Source organism: Dryobates pubescens, chromosome 17 (genome assembly GCF_014839835.1).
Source record: "Dryobates pubescens isolate bDryPub1 chromosome 17, bDryPub1.pri, whole genome shotgun sequence".
NCBI lineage: Eukaryota > Metazoa > Chordata > Aves > Piciformes > Picidae > Dryobates > Dryobates pubescens.
In genome coordinates, this window is record NC_071628.1 from 14,412,323 (window position 1) to 14,437,371 (window position 25,049).

Sequence of the window (25,049 nt, forward strand, 5' to 3'; positions counted from 1 at the left end):
TTTTTCCTTTTAAACTACATAGTCATAAATTAAAGCAGTGATTAAATAAGCGTATACAAAATGTAATTAAATTAAAAATCACAGCACATCATAGAGAGAAAATAGGAACCATTTATCACAGCAGAGAATAGGTTTGTTTTTTTTGTTTTTTTTTTTACCCTGTGAAAAGAACATCGACTAGCAAACACAAAGCATCCTATCTGAAACAAAAGAAATCAAAGCCATGTTTCCCTTTCTTTCATTCATTGCGATCTTTACCCACTTTGAAACACTTCCAGGAATAAGATCTTCCTTGAGTACAACAGAGAAGTTCTGCCAACACAAAAAAAAAATTTAAAAAGGAAAAAAAAAAAAAGAAGAAAAGAAGAAACCCAAACCAAACAATATAAAAGGAATATACAAACAAAACAACCCCTACAAAATAAATAATAATTATAAAGCTTTTTTTAAGTAACCTTAACAATTATCAAACTAGTAAGTTCTGCCTTATCACATAGACTCTCTATACAACATAACCCTAAAGATTTATTACTATGAGGTATTTGGAGGAATTGGTAAAAGCGATGCACGGCCTGTCTGGGCTGAGGGACTCAAGCTGCTCTGGGGGAAAGAAGAGGGAACCTTTGGTTTGTCAGCAAGAAAGTGGAAAAAAACATTTTCCTTTGGTATCAAAGAAAGTTTCATTGCATGGTTGCACGGCAAAAAGCACCACGGTGAAGAATTATTCCTTTTTTCATTAGTGGCCTTTCTAAGAGGCTGAGGTATTCAAAGAGTATAAGGTGAGAGATAAAGAGGTCAACAGCGGTTTAACACTTTGGTTCAAGCAAGGCACTCGTCCTATGAGTTTACAAAATTTGCAACATGTTTGCCTAGAGCTTTATTATTATTGTTATCCTTACCATCGTAGTAGTAGCAGTTGTAGCAAGAGAAGTACTTGTAAGGTTATTAGCATTACCATTAAGAATGAAGACTAGGTTACACACTGAGTGAAGGTGAGGAAGGGGGGAGGCGGGGCGAGGGGTGGGGGCTAAGGAGGAGGATGAGTTCCCTTTCCAGACTGAGGCCGTGCATGAAAAATCTTTGGTATTCTTTGGTATCATCAATGTGATTAAAATCACCAATGGAAATCGAGTGAGGTAGCGTCTTTGGTTCACACTATAAATAGTAGATTTTTTTACACACTTTTTTTTTTTTTTTTTTTTTTTTTTAACACGTGGAAGTAGCTATTCCTTACCTTTTGCTTCTTTGTCTTTAGCAAATAGTTACCAAATGTATTGTAAAGCTAACCACACCACAATAATAAACCAGGAGGCTAAGCAAAGTCTCAAAAGTTAGCCCCTGGGCCTTTGAATGCACCCAAACACAGCGAGATAGAAAAGGGTAAGTGCTTTCTCTTTGTTTGCTAAATGCATAGTTTTCATCCTTATGTACAAAGGAGGAGGAAGAGGAAGAGGATAGGAGGAAGAGTAGTAGAAAGGAGGACTGTTTTTCAGGGTAAAAATGTCTTGTTTACAACGCAAGTGAGGAGAGGTGTCCTAAGACTCTTTGGTATAAGCTCAGTGGTGATTCCGAGCCCCCGGGGCAGCGGCAGCACCCGCTGCCTCTTCGGCCTGATCCTGAAATCCCTCTCAGGAGAAGAGCGGTGCCCACAGGCAGCCCTGGGGCTGGTCCCCAGTGCCGGGGAATTGGGTCATCCCCAGCCACTTCAGCTGCTTGGCAATTTGCTTCTGACATCGGCTGGAGCAGGAGCAAATTCTCAAGCGAAAGCCCCGTTGCTGGATGGCTTGCTCTTGTGTTTGCTTTACCTGAGTAAGGAGAGGAGGCTGAGGCCCCTGGACAACAAGGTGGGGGCTAATCTAGTGCTATGGGTTGGTCTGAATTTTTTCCTTTTTTTTTTCCTCTTTTTATTTTTCTTTTTTTTTTTTCTTTTTTTTTTTTTCCTTTTTTCTTTTTTTTTTCCTGTAAAGCTAATAATGCCATTTACAATGGGGCAGATGTGAAGAGTTCACCTCTTGGCCAGCCTCCCCTCATGGGTCACTGCAGCCAGGTTTGGATGCAGCCTATGAGCCAGATGTGTGTTCCTAATGCCCCCTTGCCCATGGAGTCATCTTTCACTGATGCTCCCGAACTGTTTCAGGTTCTGCTCCCTCTCCTAACCCTTCCTGGCATACTTTTAGGTCCTTTTGTGGAATTTGAAATTAATTTTCCATTTTGACAGAAATGAAGTGAACTAAAAGACTAACACTAATAGGACAGAGACAGGCTGTCCTGTGTGGTTTGAGTGCAGCAATAGGGAGAAGCTTCCCTTAAGGACGCTCTGCTGAGGAATGGCAAGGATCTGAGCCAGGGAGCACCATGTCACCTGTCCACGCTTCAGTTGGTGCAGCTGGGCAGTCTGCTCAGAGGTAAAACAGCTTTACAGGTAGAATGAGCAGTTCCATAGTTATTTGCTTCATGTTTTGAAAAGAATTAAAGAAAACTGTGTTCTTTGCCTGTTCGAGAGTATGAGGTGCATATTGCTCATGGGAAGAGTGGTTTTGTTCCTAATGGCTTATAAAAACCCAAAAGATTTATATATACTTAAACAGACATGTTCAAAACAAACCAAACCAAACCCCAACAAACCCAAAACACTCAAAATCCATAACTTGTGCATCAGTTTTAGTGTGTGTGGATATATGTGTGCACATGTACAAACACACACCCCATAAAGACGTGTGTGCAGACCTATTCAGGGGCTTGCATGTGTGTCTATCAGAGATCCTGACATTGCATATTGGGTGCAAATTTAATGCTGGTATGAAAGTTCTCTTTGGTTTCAGCAAGTAGTCTCTAAAGACAATACAATGGAAATACTAAAAAAATGTGGCAATGTACTTTGAATTTCCCTGCATTCTTAAATTCTCAAGTTTTAAATAAATAAGGCTTTACTTTCTAAACTATAGGTACATTACAAAGCAGTGTTTTGCTGGAAAAAAACCTAAAATGTTAGTTATCACTGTCCTTTATTAACCTTACCCTAATGAAACTGCATTCATAAGATACTTTATATGTCAGCTTACTAATGTTTCCATGTCAATTATGTCTCTGTGAGAATGGAACAATTTAAAAGAAAGCCTGCTAAAATTTAAGGTAAGCTAGAGACTCAAAAACTCACAGATTGGATTATGTCTTCACAGACAATTGCTTTGTCAGTCTTAAGAGTTTAATATATGCAAATGTGGAGAAATATTCAGTGCCAAAAATCTTGGGTTTATTTCACTTCATTTTAATAAAGAGATACTTCAGCTGTAGCCTAAACACTTACTGGAAATTAACTGTATACCCTGAACCTTGACTAGACCCTGTCCTCTTGGGAAATAACTGGTGCTACACAGTCACTTAACTTTGGTGTGGACAATATTTTCAGTGGGCTTTGTCCCAGAACCCAGTATTGGCTATTGTTGATGGTGGCTGGATTCTAGTTTACCTTGAATTTTCTTTTACCTTTTTTCCTTTTTTTTTTTTTTTGTTTTAAGGGTGTAAGAAAGATTATTTGGTTTGAATCCTTGCGTTGGACCTATGCCTGCATATTTGGTTACTCTGGAATTTAACATACTTAGCAGAATTACTACAGCAATTTGAAACACCAGTTAGAAATCTAACAGGCACACGTATTGGTTTTAAAGTCTATTTTTTCCCTTATGCTAAAATTTAATATGCAGATTTTTCACAATTTCCTGTTTAATTTTATCAGAGTAGGAATGGGATGATTTCTCTTCTATGGGTCTGTTAGCAACAAAGCATTTAAAGCTTTTTAGTTACAAACTTTAAGCTATTTCATGCATTATCCTGATTAATAGATCAGCAAGAAAGAATGCATGGGACAAAAGCTGAGCCTGCTACACACAGATATGATGCCACAAAACACTGGGCTGCAATGGTGTCATGGGAATTTTGCTGTTGATTTCAGAGGCACCACAATCTGGCCTTCCAGAAGCACTACCAGAGCTCCTCTTGGAGCTCTTCCCGCTGATGTTAACTGATGTTGTACCACTGCTTTCAATAGGAAAAGACCACAAGCCTTCAAAGCTATTGCTATTCCTTTGCCTAGTCAAGTCAATAGGTAAAAAAAGCTTACCAATGTCAATGAGTATTGATCAGATGCTGAGCCCTGTGGTTTTACATCTCGTAGCTGCTTCCATTTTTGCATACAAAACGCCTCAGGTCCTCTGTTTGCAGGCTAGATGGCAGAGCTGAGCTGCATTTACACAGAGCACACGGTTTGCACACGGGGCGGCTCAACGGCTCCCAGCAGCATCAGCCTGGGAGGGTGTAAGGAGGGGACGCACTCAGGATCGCTACGGCGCAATCCCACGCTTGGCTCGCGTTGAAGCCGGTGACAAAAGGGCTCACTGACTTCAACGGAAGCAGCATCCCAGTACCTGTGTGCTGACCGGCTGTGATCTCCTCAGATGACATTCTTTCTTGCCAATCGTGGAAAGAAACAATATGTGGTTCTACTAATTGCAAATAACAGTCTTGATTACAAGTTTTATGTGTTATACAGTTAGATTAGTTTATACCTATAACTCTACATAGTATTTTGTGTAAAAATAGCTTTGGAATATTAAAATCATTGCAATAAAATACCTGCAATATAATTATTAAATGTGTTCTTTGGTAGCTAGTTGATTTTTTTTTTTTTTTAATGGATGGAATAGTTTTCCCTTTTTTTTTTTTTTTTTTTTTTTTTAATCTGAACATTCCTTAACAAACAAAGAGAATGCACTGGTTTAGGTACCATTCAAAATTTCTTTGCCTACTTTGAACTTGTTTCCAGGCGTTGCACCGGTTAAGTTCAAACCATGAAACAGCAAAAATCACACTACCGTTCAAATGAATTCAGACGACTCCACGCTTTGTCGGTCATGCCATGGCACAACACTCTCTGAAGACCAGCCCTGACTAAGTCCCTAACCACTGGCGTGTACGCAGTACAGATACACTATACACCTTCACGGCAATTGCTGTGGGAATGAAGAGCCGTATCTGAAGAGATGTCCATTCAATGACAAGAAATCACTATGCTCCAAACCACTAGACAGCCAAGTACGGTGAAGATGATCATGGGTGAAGGTGCTTGACCAGTGGTCTGTTTCTCTTCTCGTTGCATTCCGTTTCATTCCCTCCATTTTTCTTTCTTCTCCCTCTATTTTTTGCAAGTCGTCGCCCTACTAAAGTGTGTGTCTTAGAACAAAGTCATAATGCAGGTGAAATAAGTCTTTGGTTTCTTTGGACTTATAAATAACTTCTTTTTTTTTTTTTTTCTTTTTTTTTTTTTTTTTTCCAAATAGTTCTAAGTATAAACCTGCTATGTTGAGGTCCTGGTCTGTCTTTAGTTATTATTATTATTTTTTTTTTAAAGCTTTTCCACCGAGGTTTAGTTCGTGGTTATTCCTTCATGCTTTGGTACAAGTGCTTGATGAAGAAGATGAGTTGCCTGAATTGGAGCTGCCCTCGTCTTGCCACTTATCCAGACTCCTCCTCCGTGCATTCATGAAAAAGTTGCTGACGGTGCTCAGCTCCAACCCGAGCTGCTGGGAAATGGTGATTTGTAATTCTTTGGACGGACGCTTATTTTCCTTGAATATTGCATGTAGAGTTCGACGCTGGACATCTGTGAAGACCAACCGAGGCTTTTTGGGTGTATTCCCTCTATCCTTCCCATGCTCTTGTTCTTTCCTCTTGCACGCTGCAAGAAAGCAGAGGATAGTTAGAAAGAGCTGGCAGAGGAATGCATGGGCATGCAGTATAGGAAAAGACGACCGTTGGTGACAGCTTCCAAATGTGAAGAGGATGCATAGCAATTCATTTTCTAACTTATTATAAGCTATAAAACACATTAGAAATAGAAGTTAGAAAATACTTCTGTTATAGCAAAAGCTATTATTGAGAGCTTACATTTTGATAACAGACATTAGTGCTGAGAATCTGTGTAAAATCCATATGGGGCAGCCTGGAAATTCACTGAGCCTTAAAGTCAGCCTTACCCACTTTTTATTACATAGAATACATAGAATAAACCAGGTTGGAAGAGACCTTCAAGATCATCGCGTCCAACCCATCAACCAATCCAACACCGCCCAAACAACTAACCCACGGCACCAAGCACCCCATCAAGCCTTCTCCTAAAAACCTCCAGTGATGGTGACTCCACCACCTCCCCAGGCAGCCCATTCCAATGGGCAATCACTCTTTCTGTATAGAACTTTTTTCTAACATCCAGCCTGAACCTCCCCTGGCGCAGCCTGAGACTGTGTCCTCTTGTTCTGGTACTGCTTGCCTGGGAGAAGAGACCAACATCCGTCTGTCTACAACCTCCCTTCAGGTAGTTGTAGAGAGTAATAAGGTCAACCCTGAGTCTCCTCTTCTCCAGGCTAAGCAACCCCAGCTCCCTCAGCCTCTCCTCGTAGGGCTTATGTTCCAAACCCCTCACCAACTTTGTTGCTCTTCTCTGGACTCGTTCCAGCAAGTCAACATCCTTCCTAAACTGAGGGGCCCAGAACTGGACACAGTACTCGAGGTGCGGCCTAACCAGTGCAGCGTACAGGTTTATCATGTATTGTCAGTCCAGTGTGTAATTTTTTACTGGCTGAGAGATAAGGAACTTGGGAAAACCAGGGTGATACTACAGTCTTACAGGACAGATGATTATGTATTCTGAACAAAATAAACCACATTTTGACATGAAGAACAATGGTATAGTAAATCTTCCTTATAGAACTTTGTCTTATTTCATTTATCATCCTTTTTTTCCCTTTCAGACCATTATTTTGCTCTACATGATTAACGGGCACTTTCAATTTGAAATCTGCCTTGCAGATCACCTTCCAGGCAGGATTCAACAGGATGGGAGGGCAAATCCCAGATACCTCCTGCCAGCCTTAAACTGTCTGACAGCTCATCTTGTTAGGATAAAGGTTTCTTTGGGAGGCCGTATTTCTCTGCCTCACAGTCAAAAGAGTCTGAAGTTGTCTGTCGCCCTTTTTTTTTCCTCTGACAATGTGCTTTAACAGTGATTTAGAGATGCATTTCTAAAGGTAATATGGGTGTTTGTCTCTGTGCTTGTCTAGTCCTGATTTCTGTGGTGATCAGTGCTGATTATATGAAGAGTTTTGTGCTGTCTCCACCTATTCCATGGTTATCTAAATGAAAACAGCAAATTAGTTTACAAAGGTCTTCCTACCTCTTTTACTGCTACTGAGAACCAGCCTTGACATGAGAGTTTAACTGCTTGAGGAAGGCATAAGAATAGTCATCCACCTTTTGTACTTGAGAGATAGCAACTGCACAGATCAGAGAGCAAGATTCAAGAGATGCAAAGGCGCCTTCTGCTGACCCAGGAAGGCAGGGGCCGAGACACTAGTATCTCAACCCCTTCTGAGGAGAAGCTTTTGAAGAGCTACCTAACAATATATATTCCAGCTACACATTCTTTCAGCAATGACACATCAATCAAATGGACTAGGATGCCAAACTCCTATCTTCTACAGTTATTTTTATCTGAAAACCTTTGAAGAGCGCTTTGAAGTTACATTCTGACCTCTAAAACACTGGAACTTCTGGGCAGAAAAAGAGATTTGCACACACAAGTGAGCCCCCACTGGAATCAAGCTGCTGAATTCACTGTGGGAATCAGTGCCTACTGAAATAATTCCACATCCCCACTGAAAGTTAACATTGATAAGAGTTAAAAACGTTTTTGTGAGAATAGTGTATTATTTACTGACAAATGCTAGAAATGAGGAGTAAAGAATGTATCAACAGCATCTCAACTCTCTATACATGTCTAACCATTTGATGGTCCTGTGAAAGAAGCTGCAGATCAGCTCCGTAACTACCTCAGCCTCCAGCTCTGACTCTGACACTTCTGTTTGTGGGCTCACGCAGAAAAGGACATGAAGCAAACTCAGGTAATGTTTGTCATGTCCAGTGCTTCATTTCTGCTCACACAGCTTTACATTTCTTTTTTCAAATAGTTCTAAGTATTAACCTGCTATGTTGACTACACAAATTCCAGCTTTCACCTAGACACTGTCCAGATCATCGTTTGTCACAAGACCCTAACTACACAAATAGAAGAGTGGTCTGAGTCAACACCATATGATGCTTCCACGGCAATCATCATATCACAAATCACAGTCACAGCAGAGAAACAAAGCTATTGCAATTAGCAGTGATAATCTTCAGGGTTTCAATCACAAACTAATAATGTTTGTGAACAATTAATAGTAGTAATGAAATAATGAGTTCTCTGAAATCAAAGAGAATAACAAAAAAACCCACTAACTATATATTATGAAACTAATTTGCTTAACTTGTCCTCCTGAGCCTATGCTCATTTCCTGAAATGTAATACTTCTGAATAATTATTTCCTTAGAAGATACCCCAAAAGTTACAACATATCTTGCTTCTCAACTTCAGTTGTACAAGAGACCTCATAATTACTGCTGGTAACATCACAGAGGTAAGAAAAAAGTGCTCATTGCTGGGCAGAATAAAATATATCTCATCCAATCTATGACACAAATAACCCAATTTTAGTCTCTTGCAAATAAAACTTGATTTCAGTCAAGCCCATCAGAAAGTGAGTGTTGAGATTCCCATGGTGGCTCCTGGAGAAGCTGGGAGCCATGCCTTCCTCCTCCAGACCAGTGTGGACCTTATATTTTAACAAACTATCATGCAGAACTGTTGGTTCCCTAAGGCTTGATCCACACTCACAGGGAGCAGGTGAAGATAAGCTCTAATTTAGCCTGTGTAGTAAGACAGTTCTTGTCCTCACATTTCAGCTGGAGTTCTTCTATTTTAAATTAAGAACTAATGATGTGTTAGTTCAGGGACTGAGATATTGACTCAATTGCAATTTGGGACCTTAAATGAAACACAACACATTCAGTCCTTGCTGGCCACTGCACAGCCCCAGCTGCTGAAGCCAAGGCAGGCAGTGCTCCTGGCAGAGCAGCCCAGTTTGGACTCTTGAGTCCCCCCGTACCCCCGGCCTCTGCTGAGCAGCACACTGGGTCTGTCTCTGCCCAGCATTGCTTCCAGAGCCGTTTTTCACCTGGGGGAGGCTGGAAATAGCTTCAAAATCTGAACTGTTTTCAGGCAGTGCAAAAGTTGTTTCCTTTTCAGCTCTCCTCCTGTTAGTATTTGCCAGAGCTAGATCAAAGGTGAAAATTTCCCAATATGCTTAATTATTCAAAGAGTCCTGCCAGGCCTGGAGTTGTGAGCATCAAGAGTGGATAGCACCTCTCATCTTCTGCCTTGTCTAGACTCAGGAATATTAATAGCACTTAAAAATAAATAATGGCGATACTGAAAAACCATAATAGGGTTTCCTTAAGATCATTTTCCCTGCACTGGAGCAAATCAATTTTAATAATAAATTGTAGCTTCCACCTTGCCAGAGAACAAATGTACACCATGGGATAAAATCTGCTCCAGCATGAGAGTCTGCCCAGAGCAGGCAGAGAGACCAGCCAGCTCACACTACCAGGGCTGACAAATTGGGGCCAACCAGATCAGTGACAGCAGCCTGTGCTCAACCCAGGTGATGCTCAGACAAAGTACTACACCTGCTTGGGCAGGTACTTCTCTAATGCTGGTAAGGATATCCTCTGAAATCAGAGTCTCCAGAAACACCAAATAAAATGGGTTTTTTTGGGGAAAACACTAGAGTCTCTCTTCAAAACTGTTTATCACAAACCTTCAATCTGGATTTTATTTTACACAGCAGAAGGCAGTAAAAGTAGTCGCATTGATGTCCCTCCTGCTCCTGCCCAGAAGCACTGTGAGAGGACCCTCTCCCAAATCACAGAAGCTGAATTCAGGTGCTCTGTGGGGTGCTGTGCTCCCCAGATGCACACACACTGTCCTTGCTGCCCTCACTCCCTGCTGCAGGCAGCTGGGCTCTTTTGTCTCTGGGCTGCCCCAGCTGAGTGATGCTCCTGGTGATGCCTTTTGAAAAAGCCTTAAGAAAGTCTAGTTAAGAAAAGAGCAAAACAGAGGATAAAGAAAGAGCAACACATGTGCAGATATGACAATACAAGATTATCAGCACCAGAAGGAGCCTTATAAATCCACAGCTGAACTCTGGCCTCTTCTAGTCACTTCCATCTTCCTCTGCCCTGAACAACAGATATTTTTGACACTTGCAATTCTCCTGATACAGTCCATCAATCTATTTTTGTTTCCATTTGTTCCTTCTAAGCTGCCCAAGGGATTTGGCCGAGCTCACTTGCCAAACCGTGTAAGGTCTGAATGTCTCATTGAGGCTCTGTTGCCTGTGCATGGCATGGAACCGAGGCCTCACTGCTGCAGCTCCACCATCTGTTGCTGCTCTTCTGCTGTGCCTGGCTGGCCCTGGCTCTGTGCAGCACAGTAGGGTCAGTCCTGCTCTGCCGGGAGTGCCAGCAGGATCGTGTCCCCTATGGAAACATGCTAATTGCATGTCTAAGTTGAGATAGTGAAGAGGGTATTTTGCCCACCTGTGATGTGAACCACACTCTTCTGTCAGTTTGAAAGTCAAGATTACAATAAGCTCAGGTGTTAACCCTGGTGCTTGATTTAGTCTTTCATCCCTAGAGGGTGGATTTCTTCTTAAAATCTAAAGAAAGAAACCATGATTACCATAAATCAATTTTCAGGAGCACTTGGCGAATACACATGTGCCTAGCTGTATCTGTCAAATGTGACTTTTCCTTTCCAGAACCAAAGAATGAAACCAGTAAAACTCTTAATAATTTTGTTTTCTGTTGGATTGTTTGAAGCACATAATAAAATACCACCACAAGAAAAATTAGCAACAGAGCAGGGGGAGCAACAAAGGAAAACCCTATCTGGCAAACCCCATGCCAAGCCCATGGCTAGCTGAGAAGGCAGAGGACCACTGTCACCATCATTGCTCATTTAGTGGCCCAATCATCATCACTGAGTGCACATTCTGTAACATAGGACAGAAAAGCAGCAGATGCTGAAGAAGATGGATTTAGGGGGGTTCAGACTCTAATTTAGCATTGAGAGAGCTGTGCTCTTACATGCATGCTGACAGGCTGTGGCAGGGGCCAGGCTCTCCAAAAGGTCACACTGATCACCAGCTGCCCACAGCAGTGCTCCAGGACAGACACACACAACAGCCACAACTGTGTTTTTGACCATACAAAGTGTCTAGAAGGGGAGAAGGGACACAGGACAGCAAGATGAGAGCATGCCTGCCCAAGTGCACTGCCACAGCATAGCACTACAGCTCTTCTGGGAAGCATACAGTCCCACCACTGCCTTGATGTGAGTCTCCTCACACCATGGAGAGGGGAAGCCACAGTGGAACTCCACTTACAGTGAGCCTTTTCTTCTGTTTATAAACAGGTCAGGTCCAAAACAAGGAGACACACAACAATGTCTTCAGCCATGCTAAATTCAGGGACTGGCAGACATGGGGAACAGACCATGTGCTGGCCACCAGCAATGGGATGGGAGCCTTTCACCCTGAGGTGACAGGTCATGTGTCCAGCTCTGGCTCAGGTCACTGCTGACCACAAGCCATTATTATTTGATGTCCATAGAGTGCCCTATACTAGATGAGGCAGCAGTCTTGGTTCAGCTCCCCATGAGCAGATTCACACCACACTAATTTCCATCACACTTGACAAATTGACACCAATTAGCACTGTAGCTGGAAGGTTGAGCCTGATGCTACAGACAGAAGCAGTCTGTAGGAACAGATTTTATTGCTGAAATGTTCATTTTGGGGAACATAGAGAACTGGTGATCTCTTGTGACTATAGGCTCAGCTCTGTCTTGCCTGAGGAGGCACCTTCTGGTTGCTCCACAGCACAAGGTAAACTCAACATTGAGGTCTGGGGTCGTCACCACCACCCTCATCCTTACTGATTGTGAGCATTGTATTTTCTACAGACAGATAAGAGGGGAAAAAAGAAAGCAAAAATCAAAACAAACTGCTTTATTCTTCTCTCAAAGACTTCAGTGTGAAATTCCCAGAAAGCAATGGGGAGTTAACTAGCCAACAGCTTTGTGAGTGGGAAAACCCCAATAAATGATGCTGCCCAGCTCAAAGAAGTGCTGACAAAAGCCCTATGTTTCTGAGTGTGACATGGCAGAGGTAAAGAGGTATATTTTAGACTGATTGAGGCAGTTCTCAACAGTTTTATGACAATTATCTTCTCCCCCTCCTCTTGCAAAGCCTAGTATTCTAGTAATCTAAACTTCCTTGTGCACAGAACCTGTCTTATATGTATTTTCTAATCTCTACTGTGTCTAGTCTATAAAGGCTGAGAACCACCTCAGCTAAAGCTTGAACTGCACTCAGTAAGACCCTGGTAATCTCTTTCTGATGCATCTGCTTTGAGTTTGGAAAAATCACAAAATATCCAATAACATTATAAGAGAATGAAAACACGTCACTGGTACAAACTAGAAAGTGTACTTGAGGATATTACTCTGAAGGAGCCTCTACCCTAGCGTGGAAAATGGAGCAGGATTTCCATAGAAGGTTCAAACTGCTTAAGAACTTTGGGCATCAGAGATAGTCCTAATCACATGGGCTACAATGACTCAATGCAAACAAGCAGCCAAAAGTTTATGGCAGATTCATGGTGATGATAATATATAACAAAGTGAGATAAGATCCATCCTTATCATGTGAACAACACCTCTGGAACATGCAGAGAGACACAGATAACAGCTCTTCCCTAATTATCAAAACCTTTGTATTTAGGGGAATATGAGACCCAGACAAGGGGACTATAAGACACATACTACCCATGGGCAGACTTCACCACATGAACTAAAAGCAAGCACATCTGTTTGTCATAGAATGTTTGGCATTCACTTTGATATTTGGTGATCCCCTGCACTGCTCCATCCTGCCCCGAGGCCTTTGAAGGTGCCTGGCAGATGAAATACCTCCAGAGAAGTGCTGCATGAGTCAGACCTCCTGTGTGTCAAGGCAGCTCTTAGCCTTGTGCTCCCATTGTATCGGGTAGAAGACAATGTTGATGCTGCAAAAAGCATTCTCAAAAGCTTCAGCACATCATAGGATAAAGCCATTCACATGTGAGGGATGAACACCTACACGGGTGACACAGTTTTACTCCCCAAACTTTCCTCTTTCAGATGAAGAAAGTAGGGACTACCCTGAAATATCTGAACCCACAACAAATTTCTTCTTGTTACTCCCAGTATCATTCTGTGTTCTGTGCTTGTCTCTCTAGTGACTTGTATTTACACTTCCTTGCAGTATGGGTGTACCCATCCCTTGGGCAGTCACTTGATCCATTTCTCTGCCATCAGGCCCAGGCAATATCCCTCTTTTCTTGTTTCACAGGGTGTTTAGGGACATGGTCTATCGGTTGTGTACAGCAAGATGTTTGGATATAATTGGGCTTGATGACCTTAAGGTATTTTCCAACCAGGCAATTCTACAATTCTATAACAAGTAAAGAGGTAAAAATGGATTTGTATACCAGAAACTCGCAGATGACACTGGATGGTAAAGATCTCACTCTTGTGTACTGTGTTAAAATGAGTGACCCTAATTTGCTACCTCTGAATAATAAAGTGGGTGTGGGTATGGCCAAGGAGTGCTGACTCAACAGTTTGGGATTCTGGGATTTACACAAATGCACGGTGTTGATGGACCTGTAACCACCTGAGTGAGCTGACATCACCATTACAGAGTATGTTGCTAAGTGGATCAATCAGGGGAAAGCACCTGATTTTCCCGTGATATCATTTAAAGTACACGTTAAATTTCTTTAGGTAGGTCTTTAGTTAACCATATTACCATGACAAATATTTCTTTGTCTAGCATAAGTAATTAGAATTTAATCACTTTAACTGCATCTTAATTACCTCAAATGAATTGAAAGGGCATTTAATAGCAAAGATTAAATTGCCTTAATGAACGATTTTTGAGACCACATCAATATTTTAATCGCGTTAGCTCTTTCCGCCCTCCCCCCCACCCCGGTTCCCGCCGTAGAGGAGCAGGCAGCTCCCGGCCCCTGGGTGGCGCCCGCCCCTCGCAGCTCCCGTTCCGCGGTCGTGCGCTGGGGCAAAGCGCTACGCACCATACCGCTGCCCAGTAAGGGGGTAAAGCGCTTCGCACTGCTCCGCACGGCTCCACGCCGCTCCATACTGCACTGCTCCGCACCCGCGCTGCCTCACGCCACCCAAACAGAGAGCGCCGCCCGCCCCGCTCCGCTTTGTACCGCATCGTTTCGCTCCATATCTCATTACTCTGCACCGCTCTGCATCCACACCACTCCGCACTGTCCAACGGGGAACGCCGTACGCACCTCCGCCGCGCCGCCCGCTTAGCGTCGCGCTTCTCCGCCTGTTCCACACCCCACAGCCGGGCAACGCCGCCTGTACCTGTCCGCTTTTCTCTGCGCCGCTCCTCAGCCTGCTGCGCGCTGCCCCGCCCCGCTCCGCCCCGCCCCGCGCTCCCGGGAGCAGCTGCAGCACCGACAGCCCCGCCCCGGTCACTCCCGTGCGGGCTTCCCGGACATAGGCGGCTGCAGAACTGCACTGGTCCCATCAACCCGCTGCCACCTATATTGAGCAGCGCGGTGGAACATACCCTCCCGCGTGGAATTGCGCGGCGCTCGGATAACGGGCCCGGCCGTAAGACGGCTCATCCCCTCTCTTGCTGTTGCCCCCGCCCGGGATTCTGCTGCAGACTCCGAAAAACGGAGTTTCTGAGTTGTGGAAGTGACGCAATCCATTGCAAAACCTTCACTAGGACATTACGGGTAGTCAGTTAAAAAACGTCTCGGGCTGCTTTCCTGAGAACCTTCCTGTCCGTCCCCGCGCCTTCTGCTCCAAGTTTTAAGCCCTCAGCCTCTTCTGACACTAAATTCCAAATAGGGACGTACGTCTCAGAGGAACGAGAAACAAGAGAAACCCGTTTTGGGAGGCGGCAGTATGGCAACTGCCCTTGCGAGGGAAGGACTGTAGCCCTGTCCGCACTAATGAACCTGCACTAATTGCACCGCCTCTGGGTAACTTCTTAGCGACAGGTATGTGACAGGATTGCTGCGCCAGCATATCCATAGCCTCAGGGAAGGTTCGCTTCAGCAGCTGCCCCGAAGTCGCTGAGGAAGTCGCCGTGACACTTCATACTTTTATCTGTTCGCAGTAGTAGCATTTCTAATGTTCCATCACACACATACCAGCGCCAACGTTCCGCAGCCCGCAGCAGCCGGCGGTACTGCTTGCGCACCCAACAGTAATCCATTGCGTTTTAATTGCCGTTTGGGCTGTACATAAAACACTACCACTGAGACTTCCTTTCTCCCTAAAACCGGGGGGGGGGGGGGGGGGGGAGAAGGAACCCAAAATCAAAACTGCTGTTGAGATAATAAATTGTTCCTATAAATTACTCTTTCAGCATCATAAAACTGACTTCCTCTTAAGGAAAACGGCTCAAGTAAACTGCATTTCCGAAGAAAGTCAGTAAGCATCGGCCGCTTCTCTGTCAGTATGTGATTTATCCAGATAGAATGACGTTTGAAATGCGAATAATCATTTATCGATTTGATCACGGAAGTACTCGACATAAAGCCATGGTGGGTCCAGGGTTCGGTCCTCAGTAAATGCCTGTAGTCTTCAGGTTAAAGTCACCAGCCCTTCAGCAAAGCTCCCGCGCTTAAGAGTCACCTTAGTTCTCCCTCGAAACGAACTTTTCCCTCCGGTGGAGGTTACGGGAGTCCTTCTGCCACATAGGAAAAGGCTGACACAAAGCATGAGCTTTCGTTTAGAGGCGGTACATGCAAAGACCGACACTGGCCTGTGCATCTCGATACTTATGTTTCACTCTAACCATGGCGCGCCTTTCCGTCTGTGTAAAGGGAAATGCCTATGCGAAGGTCAGCACTCAGCTGCAGCCCCGGCAATGCCCGGGCTCCCCAGCTATAGTGGGCACAGCCCTGACACCATGAACCCCTCTCTCCTCTCCTCCTGGGCCATCCCCACCCCTCTAACTTGCAGGGCCCGGGGGGAGACAATGCACAGTCACGGTGCTGTGAGGAGCTTGCTTCCCCTCTGGCCACGCACCCTTACCAAAGCACCCATCCCCAAAAGAAGTCTTCCGGGGCGCGCTGCCCGGCCGAGAACCGAGACACCTCCGATGCCACAGCCCGGCCGCGGGCACAGAGGGTGCACAGCCCAGCCCACAGCGTACCAGAGCAACCTTAATTGCAGGCTGCCGTGATGAAAAATCAATGAGCCGCTGCTCCCCACCGGAGCCAGCAGCCGTTAGGCGTCTCCGCAGGTCCCCATGGTCCGGCTCCGGGTGGCCTCGTCCCCAAAACGAGAGGGCTGGCTTCACCCCGACCTGCCACGAGACTTGCTCGGACGCGGCGTTGCCAGGGCCAGGTCGGTCCCGCCAGGGTCGCGCCGCGAGCGGGGCCGTGCTGGCAGTAGCTGTCCGCGGTCCTGAAGCCGCGTCGTGCTGCTCCTCCAGGCTCGCCCCCGCGCCGGGGACAGGGGGTAGCAGCGGACGGCGGCAGCCCGTGCACCGGCGCAGGGCACCTCGCCAGGATGCCACCTGGCCCGCAACGCTCACCGGAACAGCCATCGCTGCCCGATACAGGCGGTGTGCCCGGATCGGCGGGTCTGGCTCCCGCCCGTCGGCGGTCAGTAGATGGCGCAGAACCCCTGGCAACCAAGCTGCGACGTGGGGACGGCCGGGTGGCCCTGGCCGGTCAGAGTGGGTTAGAGACAGCGGGCCGGACCGGCAATGCACTTACGGCCCGGCCTTGCGGTAACCCATGAGAGGGCCCTGGCAGTGGCCACGGTCGGGAGCGGCCCCGCTTTGAGGTTGTTGCATCTGAACGGCAGGGACGGTAGGAGCGGGGCACAGCCCGTCCCGGAGACTCTCAGCCACGCGGCGGGTAATTAAAACAAACAAACCAACCAAACAAACAAAGGAACAAACAAAGGAACAAGAAAGGGCTGAGCCTTGCTACGAGGGCGGAGGTTCCGCGGGGACTGGCGTGGGGAGGGCCTAGCCTGGTGCGAAGGAACGCCGACTCGCCGTCGCCCGGCCCTGCACCTCCTCCTCCCGCTGGGCAAACATTAACGAAGGGCAAACGCGGCTGTGTGCGAGCGGCTGCAAATCAATCCCGCCGCAAGGACACGGCCGGCAAACAACCACGACTCCCAGTGCCCGCCCGGCTGCGCACTGAGCGCTGCACCGGAGGCTGGATGGGGCCTGCATTCCTGTCCTCCGGTCCCACCGGACCGGAGCACCGTGCCTCGGTCCCAGCCCCGGCCGGCAGCCGCGGAGCGGCCGCTGTCACCGCCCGCGGTGCGCGGAGCTAGGTTCGCGGATGTCCCCGCGGTGCTCGGGCGGCCCGCGGGGAGGGGCAGGGACTTTTCCCCAGGCCCCTGCCATGCTCGGGCGTCGGCGAGAAGCCCCTGGTCGATGCCCTCCGCCTCCCTGATGCAAATGCTTTTATGCAAAGTCCCCGCTGGGTAAATATTAAACAGGCCCTAATGAGGCAATCGGGGCTGAGGCGCTGCTGGGGCCGGGAGGCATCGACCTTCCCCCCGCTCACCGAGGCGGCCGGAGGGGCGAAAGGTGCAAATGGCGTTCATTAGATTTCATATTTAATGTGGAAAACACTCTGATTACTGTATCGATTTCTCTACAACTAATTTGGCGAGAATTTCTCGCCAGCTTCCCAAGGCTTCAGCTTAGCCGGGATTCACATTGGGAGGGAGAAAGAAAACGAGATGACAAACAGATGCAACTGTGAAGAACAGGAGCCAGGTCACAGGCAAATACGGAGCAGCTCTGGAGGTACAAGCCGCTCCCCCATAGCCCCCCGGCATGAGTCCCACGGGCGAGCGCAGTTCCCCAAGGTCCCCTCTCCCCTCGACCGGCTCCCGGCGCCCCGGGACCGGCTCGGAATGCCTGATGGGGAAGCCGCCGCCAAGGGCCCCCTTCGGGACGCGCTCGCTCCGAGAGTGCAACTCGGGTAAGCAAACACCCTCCTGCAGTAGAGTCAAAGTGGCCTCTGGAGGTCCCTTATACCCCCCTTGCCCACTCCCAGAATGTTTATCGCTCGGCGCTTCCCTTTCGCCCCTGGTGTAGGCTATGCGGGGGCCGGCTGTGCGGGGCCGCAAGCCGCCTCCAGGCAGATGTGTTTATAATAACAAACAGCTCGAAGCTGATGATTTTTTTCCAGAACAAGATGAGATGATTTTTGACTTCTTGGTCCCCTCCTATTCCTGCTCCCTCTCCAGATGAAAATAGCCAAAAATAAATTCACCCTTAAATCCCAGCAGGCCGCAGAAAGGCTGTACATTTTCTTTGAATTGTATTTATTTTTTTCGGTGTCCCTTCACTGCCCTTCTAAATGTCAGTGGAGGCGGGGAGAGGGAACACTAACTAATGGAGAAATGGCCAAATAGATAAATATTCAGTAGTAGAGGGGGAGAGAGAGGGGGACAGACAAAGGAAAAGAGAACAGAGAGAAGAAGGAAGATGGGATGAATAAGATGGAGGCTGGAAGAGGTCAGCTTTGCAATTAGTAGTTCTGCTTACATTTCAAGAGACAGCCCAGGAAGTGTCAAGACCTCAATCCTGCTTCCATGTAACTACCAATTTTTCCTCTATTTGTTGGAGCTTCTGTAATCTGGGAGGTAGGAATCCCCCAGGGATGGCTGGAAGGGGCAAATACTCAAGATAAAATGCTGGTCAAGACCATGAGGCCTAAAATAAGCAGGCTCCATCCCCCTCACTGCCTCCCAGGTGCTGCTGGAAGGATATTAGAAAGAAAAGAAATTAAGGTGGTGAGGACTCTGGTATTTATCTACCTGGTAATTCCCTAAATGCCCGGGAGTGAGTTATAATTTAGATGTGAAATTTAATTTGTGTCAGCTGGAGTAATTTATGATATTTTGAATTGATGTTCATATGTCAATATCAATCGGGGCAGAGTTTTACCACTTAGTAAGATCATCACACATTTAAAACCTGCGCAAAATAAAATCGATCCTCGATGCATTTACAGCAGATCGCCCGCAGCGTGGTGCGGGCTGCGCGGAGAGGCGCTGAGGGGCGCGCAGAAAGGGGCAGACGGGGAGCTCAGCAGGCCGCCCCCATTGGCTGGGACGCAGCGCTATGCAAATGACCACGTGCTGCGGAGCTGCCCGCGCTCGGGCGGGGCTGCACCGGACGAAGCCACGGGCTGCGCGGGAAGAGCCCTGAGGAGGCCCGGCAGGGCCCGGCACTGCCCCACCGTTTGCATATGACGCCGGAGTGCAAGCGGCCCTGCCCGACATTCCGCCACCCCTTCCCCTGCCTTCCCGGTCAGCGAGCCCAGTTTCAGCACAGGGAGGCCGTTTTTGTAAGGTGCCAGCTCTCGGGTGTCATCGGAAATGGAAGATGGAATAATGAGCCTTTGTCTGTCTAACGGGATTACCGGGATCCGTTTATGCGAGGGCAGCGCGGGGGTGGCTGCAGGTTTGGGCGGTTTGGGGGCAGAAGCCAACAATGCGTCTGTCCAGACCCGGCAGCTATGTAGAGCGGGGCCGTCTCCCGGCAGAATTCGGCCACGCCAGGGGGAAGCTGCCCCCTCCCTCCCGGCTGGGCCTGCAGCCGGCGCTGGCAGAGCTTCTCAGCCGGCAGCGCCAGGGAAGGGATGCCAACAGACTCCGAAGTGAGGGGTTGTTTCCAGTATCGATCTATGCAAATGAGCGGAGATTCAGGTCGACCGATTTGTCGTAAAAATACGTTCCAAACAGAAGAAAGTTCGTCTTAGTAATCGTTAAGGGGATATTTGGAACACAAACTCCATCCTGCTGTCCGGGGTAGCACCAGCAAGACGAGGGTTTTCTTCTGGTGGGGTGGTTGTTGAAAAAGGGAAGGCGGAAAGGGCATTTTGTGAGAGCTCAGACCTTTGAAACTGACTCTGCAAGAGTAAAAGCCAAAGAGAGCAACGTCCTCCCACCGGCGTGCTCCGCAGGGCCAGTTACGGCAGGGGAGGGAGAAATTGCTACGGGCCCTTCCTAGCACGGCTTTAGGCTTCAGAAACGAGGAGGCCGGCTGGAACCAGGCAAGGAGGAAGATAGTGCCTCAGCCGGGTTCCTGCAGGGTCGGGAAGTGGTTCCCAACCCCCAGCGTCGGGATAATCGAAAGCGCAGGACTGTTACTGCATTTCAAAGGATAAAGATTTGGCCCTTCCCTTATTTTTTATCTGTGAAACGGATCAGTGACCCCGTCTCCAACTTGGATTGACTGTCTCGCGTTCTCCAGGGACAAATTAATGGAGACCTATCACTTAATTAACAAACCCTCACTCACGGCATATTAAACCCGGCCTCAGCTCTGAGAGTACAGGCTGGCGAGTTTGGGGAGGTGGTGGAAGAGAACAGGTACCGAACGGGACTGAGACCTCCAAGCAGACAATACCAGAGCTGCGACATGCAGAGGCACCCATGCAAAATTCAAACTCCGCGGCCTAATGATGATTAAAACCAAATTAACCCAAAATCTAACGATTTTAGCGTTTTCCAGCCACCACTCACAGGCCGGGCTCGTAGCCTTTGTGGGAAAGCCCCAGCACACCCAGTCTAGCCCGGCGGGACGCGGAGCTAGCTCCGGCTTCGAGGCCCGCCGGTTGCTGCCTTCGGAACCCGCTGCCCCGGGGGGGTGCCGCCACCGCCAGCACAAAGCCAACACATTGACTCCTCTCGGAGGTGCCTTACCAGGGCTCCTCCGCACCCCGTTCATGGGCCGTACCGGGCAGTACCGGTGCGCGGAGCCCTGCTTCGGGGACCACTACTGCCCGGTAAGCCCCGATCGCTCAGACAGACGCCGATTAAAGCATTTCCGCCTCGCCCTGCCCGCTCCGGGCAAGCCCTGCCACCGGCCGGTGAGAGTGTCGTCAGCTCTCCGTTACCGGGCGCGCTGGACACCGTCCCGCTGGCGACAGGCGAGGGTGTCGGGTGCCCCCCACCCGGAATAACGGGGAAAGACGGGGAGCCGCAGTCCTCAGCCCGAACCCCGGCTCGGCTTTGTTTGGCAGCCGGGAGCGTGTCGCGGAGGAGCCGGACGGTGCCGGTGCGCGGAACTGGGAGAGGGAGCGGGGACAGGAGAGAAGCGGAGCGGCAGAGGGCAGGCAGGGCTGCTCTTCAGGGGCAGGCAGGGGGACCAGGGCGGCCTGAACAGGCCCGGGGCCCCAGCTCCACCAGTGCCGTGCCCCGACCGCCCCGCAGCGGGCTCACCTGCCAGCCGCAGAGCAGACATCCTCTGAAACTCCGGCTCCTGGAGCCACTTCCACATCCTGCGGAAGGTCTCCCGGCCGGATTTGAGCTTGCTCCAGGGCTTAGGGTTCCTCAGCAGGTCTGAGAGAGTCCCTTGAGAGCGGCACAGCACCCTCTGGGCGAAGATAGCCTGGGGGATGCTGTATCGCTTGAGCTCGGTGGTGATCCTCTGAGCTACTTCTTTGGTATTGATTTCTTCCATTTGCCCTGAATTACTTCCACTGTTGACCTGCGAACCAGTTACAGAAGGGTTTTGCTCCCTGGCAGAGCCCAGGATCTGCCCGTGGCTCTGGGCATTCAAGTGGGCATGGGGGTGGTGTGGGATCCCGTTGATAGGCACCATGCCAGCGGATGTGGGGGTGAGGTGTTGGTCGCCATGCCTGGCTAACATGGCAGGATGGTGGGCTTCAAATCCGTTTGGGGTGAGCATTTTTTCGGCGGGCATGGTGGCACTGGGGTGAGCATAGTGGGGCAGCCCTTGCTGGGAGTTGTGGATGCTTCCCAGGCCCGATCCAGATAACGGAGAGAGGCTTTGCCCCATGCCGGTAACATCCTTGTGGTAGGGGGTGTAGAGATTGTTCATAGACGCCAGACCCCTCTCGTCTCGCATGAGCGTGAAGCTGCCACTCACGTTGCCCGGTATCCGCTGGTGGGGGTGATGATGATGGTGATGGTGGTGGTGGTGGTGAGGGAACTTGTCCGAGACCGTCGAGATGGGAGGTAGAGGCTGCAGAGGGGTTAATGTGGTGTAGGTGCTACTCATGCTCATGCCGGGGGGTGTCTCGCAGGCCATGGTCATGGTGGGGTGCAGGGGGCCCGTCAGCGCGTGGTCGGGCGGCCGGTGGTGGTGGTGGTAGTCGCCGCCGTCGAGGATGGACGCCATACCCATGGAGCGCGGGTGGGCTGGCAGGTGGCTGCCGCGGTGGGCCACTGCGCTCCGGTGATGGGGGCTGCCGCTCATCAGGTCAGCGGCGGCGGGCACCGGCTCATGGCTCACCCCGTGCAGATCGCCGATGTTCTCCATCGCCAGCTGCGCGTTCATCGTCGACCGTGCGGGCGGCTGGACCGCACATCTATCTGGTGGGCGGTGGGGTGTCCCGGAGCTCTTCGCGGCGGCCGCGGGTCGGCGGCGGACGAGCTGGTGGCGGTGCTGCTGCTCCTGCCGGGCCGGTGGCTTTGCTTGTCTTTTTTTTTTTTTTTCCTTTTTTAAAAAATTTATTTATTTGTTGGGTTTTTTGGTTTTGTTTTTGTTTTTTTTTCCCCGTCGGGTCGGTCCTAGGGCCCCCGCTCCCTCAGGCCGGGCTCCGCAGCCGCGGCGGGTGTCTGGCCGCGTCCCTCGCCATCTCTAGCCATGTCTCTCTCTGCACTCCGCCGTTTGGACACGGCTCCGCTGCTGCAGCGGCGCGGCCGCCAAAACAGCGCATGCGCGCCGCGCCCCCGCTGCACCGCCCCCTCCGTTTGGCCCCGCCCCGTGACGTCACGCCCCCTATTAAGGAGGCGAGCCCCACGCTGCGCTGTTCAGAGTCGTTGGTGCAGTGATGCTGTTTCGGGTTCTATTACCCCACACCCCCCCCCCGCCCCTCGCCTTCATCCGTTCCCCACTGGGCATAAAGGGCCACCCACCCCGCAGTCCGCCTCCGCCTTGCGGGCGGCTCCCGGGTATGAGAGCCTCCCGACCCACCCCTTCGGTGACTCCGCGCTTTCCGTGAGCGCGGAGCCTCCTCACCTCACGGTGAGTTTCCGGGGGTGAGACCGCCTGCCCTGAGGAGCCCACGAGCTGTGCCCGCTGTGTCCCACTCACCCCATCTTCGTGTCCACCCACGCTGTCACGTAGCTGCCGGTCCTCATGCGCCCGCCGACTCTTGGATCGCTCCTGTGTGCTGCCCTATCGAGAAACTTCCCGTTACCCAGCCTGGGGAAGGACGCCCGGAAGCCCCACAGCGTTGTGTCCCGTGCCCAGCCGGGGTCCCCCCTGCGCCTCATCTTTCGACCTCCCCCAAGCTCTCGCCCCGTCCCCTCCCCAGCCGCGACATCCTGCTGTGTTCAGCCAAGCAATGCGATGGGGAGGGACTTACAGAGCCCCTGCCCGGGACCCTGAGTAGCCCGGGGGCTGTGCCCGGCGGTGCAAAGCGAGCATATGCCTCGAGGCGCCCAGCAGCCGGACATGCCGCTGGTTTTCTTTTATTTTTTCTCCTAAAAGAAAGAAAAGGAGGAGGGGAAAGAAAAAGCGAGGCCACCCGCCAGCCCCCTCTCGTTAGCTAAGGTGTCTTTATGCTGGAAGAAAGGGCAGATGTGCCTATTGTTCGCCTATTAACAATAACGAACCACGCCGGACAGAGTGGAGCGTGTGCGCGGCGCAGAACGGCGGGAGGGACGGGGCGAGCTGAGGCGCTCTGCGGGAGAGCCGCGGGGCCACAAACGGGAGGCCCCGGGCGGGCAGAGCACAAAGCCCGCCCCGCTTGACAGCCTGGCCGTCGCGCTTCCCTCCAAGCACCGTCGGGGCTTGCGGGAGTTCTCGGGCACCCCGCGCAGCCGTCGCGAAGGTTCGGGGACGGCCAGCAGATCCCTTCTGCGGTGGGGCTTGCCCCGGGACTCGGGAGACTTTTCCAGGGCTCCAGGGCTGGACCACTTGCCCTGGAGAAGCTACCGCCGGTGGGATGCAAAGTGAGGGCACCTCGACTCACTCAACTCCCTGATCCTAAGGGGAGGCCTTCACCCTCCCTTCGCCCTGTCAAAAGCTCCTAGGCCCCTTGTCTAATGGGAGCCGTGAGTCCGCTGCCAGGAGCCCCCAGCCCCACGGCGGGTGCACACTGAAGGACCGGAGACTGGAGCCGGTTCGAGAGTCACCCCGATGAACCTGAAACTAAACCCTGGGGAAGCAACCCCAGGTATTACCCGAACCTTAGAGACAAGGCCCGTGGAGGTTTCCTTACTGCATGGGGCAGCGAGCTGCTCGGGAGCCTGTGGGGAGCCCACGGAGAGGCCGTAGAGACTCGCCGGTGCCCTGGTGCCGTGAAGCAACGAGAGCCCTTGCCCCACCATTTAATCCCAAAGTACCGAGCTGCTGCGGAAGCGCAGGGCGCGGAGGTCTGGTCCCACTCCTGCTCTGACTGATCCTGACACAACGCCTGCGGGTAGAGGGGTGTCCACCTCCGCGAATGAGGGCCTGGGAACGGTGCTCATGGCTCCTCACTAACTGGCCCGCTCGCCCCACCCGCGGCGAGTCTCAGGGTTGAACGGGCGGCACCCGGTGCCTGCCTCTCGCCCAGGCACGGCTGTATGTCGCGGTCCCTCGTGGACATGTCCGAAGAAGGACAGTACCCTGGTAGGCCGACGTGGGCTGCTGACCAGCCGTATGCGTGTGTATAGCCTCGTGTGTGTGTGTGCACCCTCCGTGAGCTAAAAACAGTCCTAGAAGCCGGGCAAGCTCACAGGAAACTTTTGAAATCACAACCATCTGCTGAGCGTGTTGAGTGTATGTCCTGGAAGCCAGCATCCCGAGCCTTCCTCCCTCGCTATAAATGCAGAATTTCCATAGCGGGTTTATTTATCTCCTGCAATTAAGAGAAACCCACATACGTATTTGTAGGAACTCAGCGCCGTCGAACCACGTCTCTGAAAGACATCCCTTACTCACCTCCACGCACTTTCCCTGAGTAGACGAAGCTCTTTTGCATTTTATTTTCTGCTACAAAATACATACAGATCC

The 25,049-nt window shown here is 50.0% G+C and overlaps 1 protein-coding gene across 1 annotated transcript; it reads right to left on the reverse strand.

Annotated features, from left to right (window-relative positions):
- Nucleotides 1-5,319: 5,319 nt before the first annotated feature.
- ONECUT1 (one cut homeobox 1) lies at nucleotides 5,320-22,526 on the reverse strand. Its single transcript, XM_009906449.2, has 2 exons — nucleotides 21,302-22,526; nucleotides 5,320-5,734 (listed from the first exon to the last, which is right to left on the reverse strand). Exons 1-2 carry the CDS (start codon nucleotides 22,380-22,382, stop codon nucleotides 5,442-5,444), a joined length of 1,374 nt encoding a protein of 457 aa, XP_009904751.2. The 5' UTR covers nucleotides 22,383-22,526; the 3' UTR covers nucleotides 5,320-5,441.
- Nucleotides 22,527-25,049: the final 2,523 nt, after the last annotated feature.

Coding starts and splice junctions, on each gene's coding strand:
- ONECUT1 (XM_009906449.2), bottom strand. CDS start 22,382: ATGAACGCGCAGCTGGCGATGGAGAACATCGGCGATCTGCACGGGGTG. Junction 5,735..21,301: donor GTCTGCTCTGCGGCTGGCAG/GTGAGCCCGCTG, acceptor GCTTTCTTGCAG/CGTGCAAGAGGAAAGAACAA.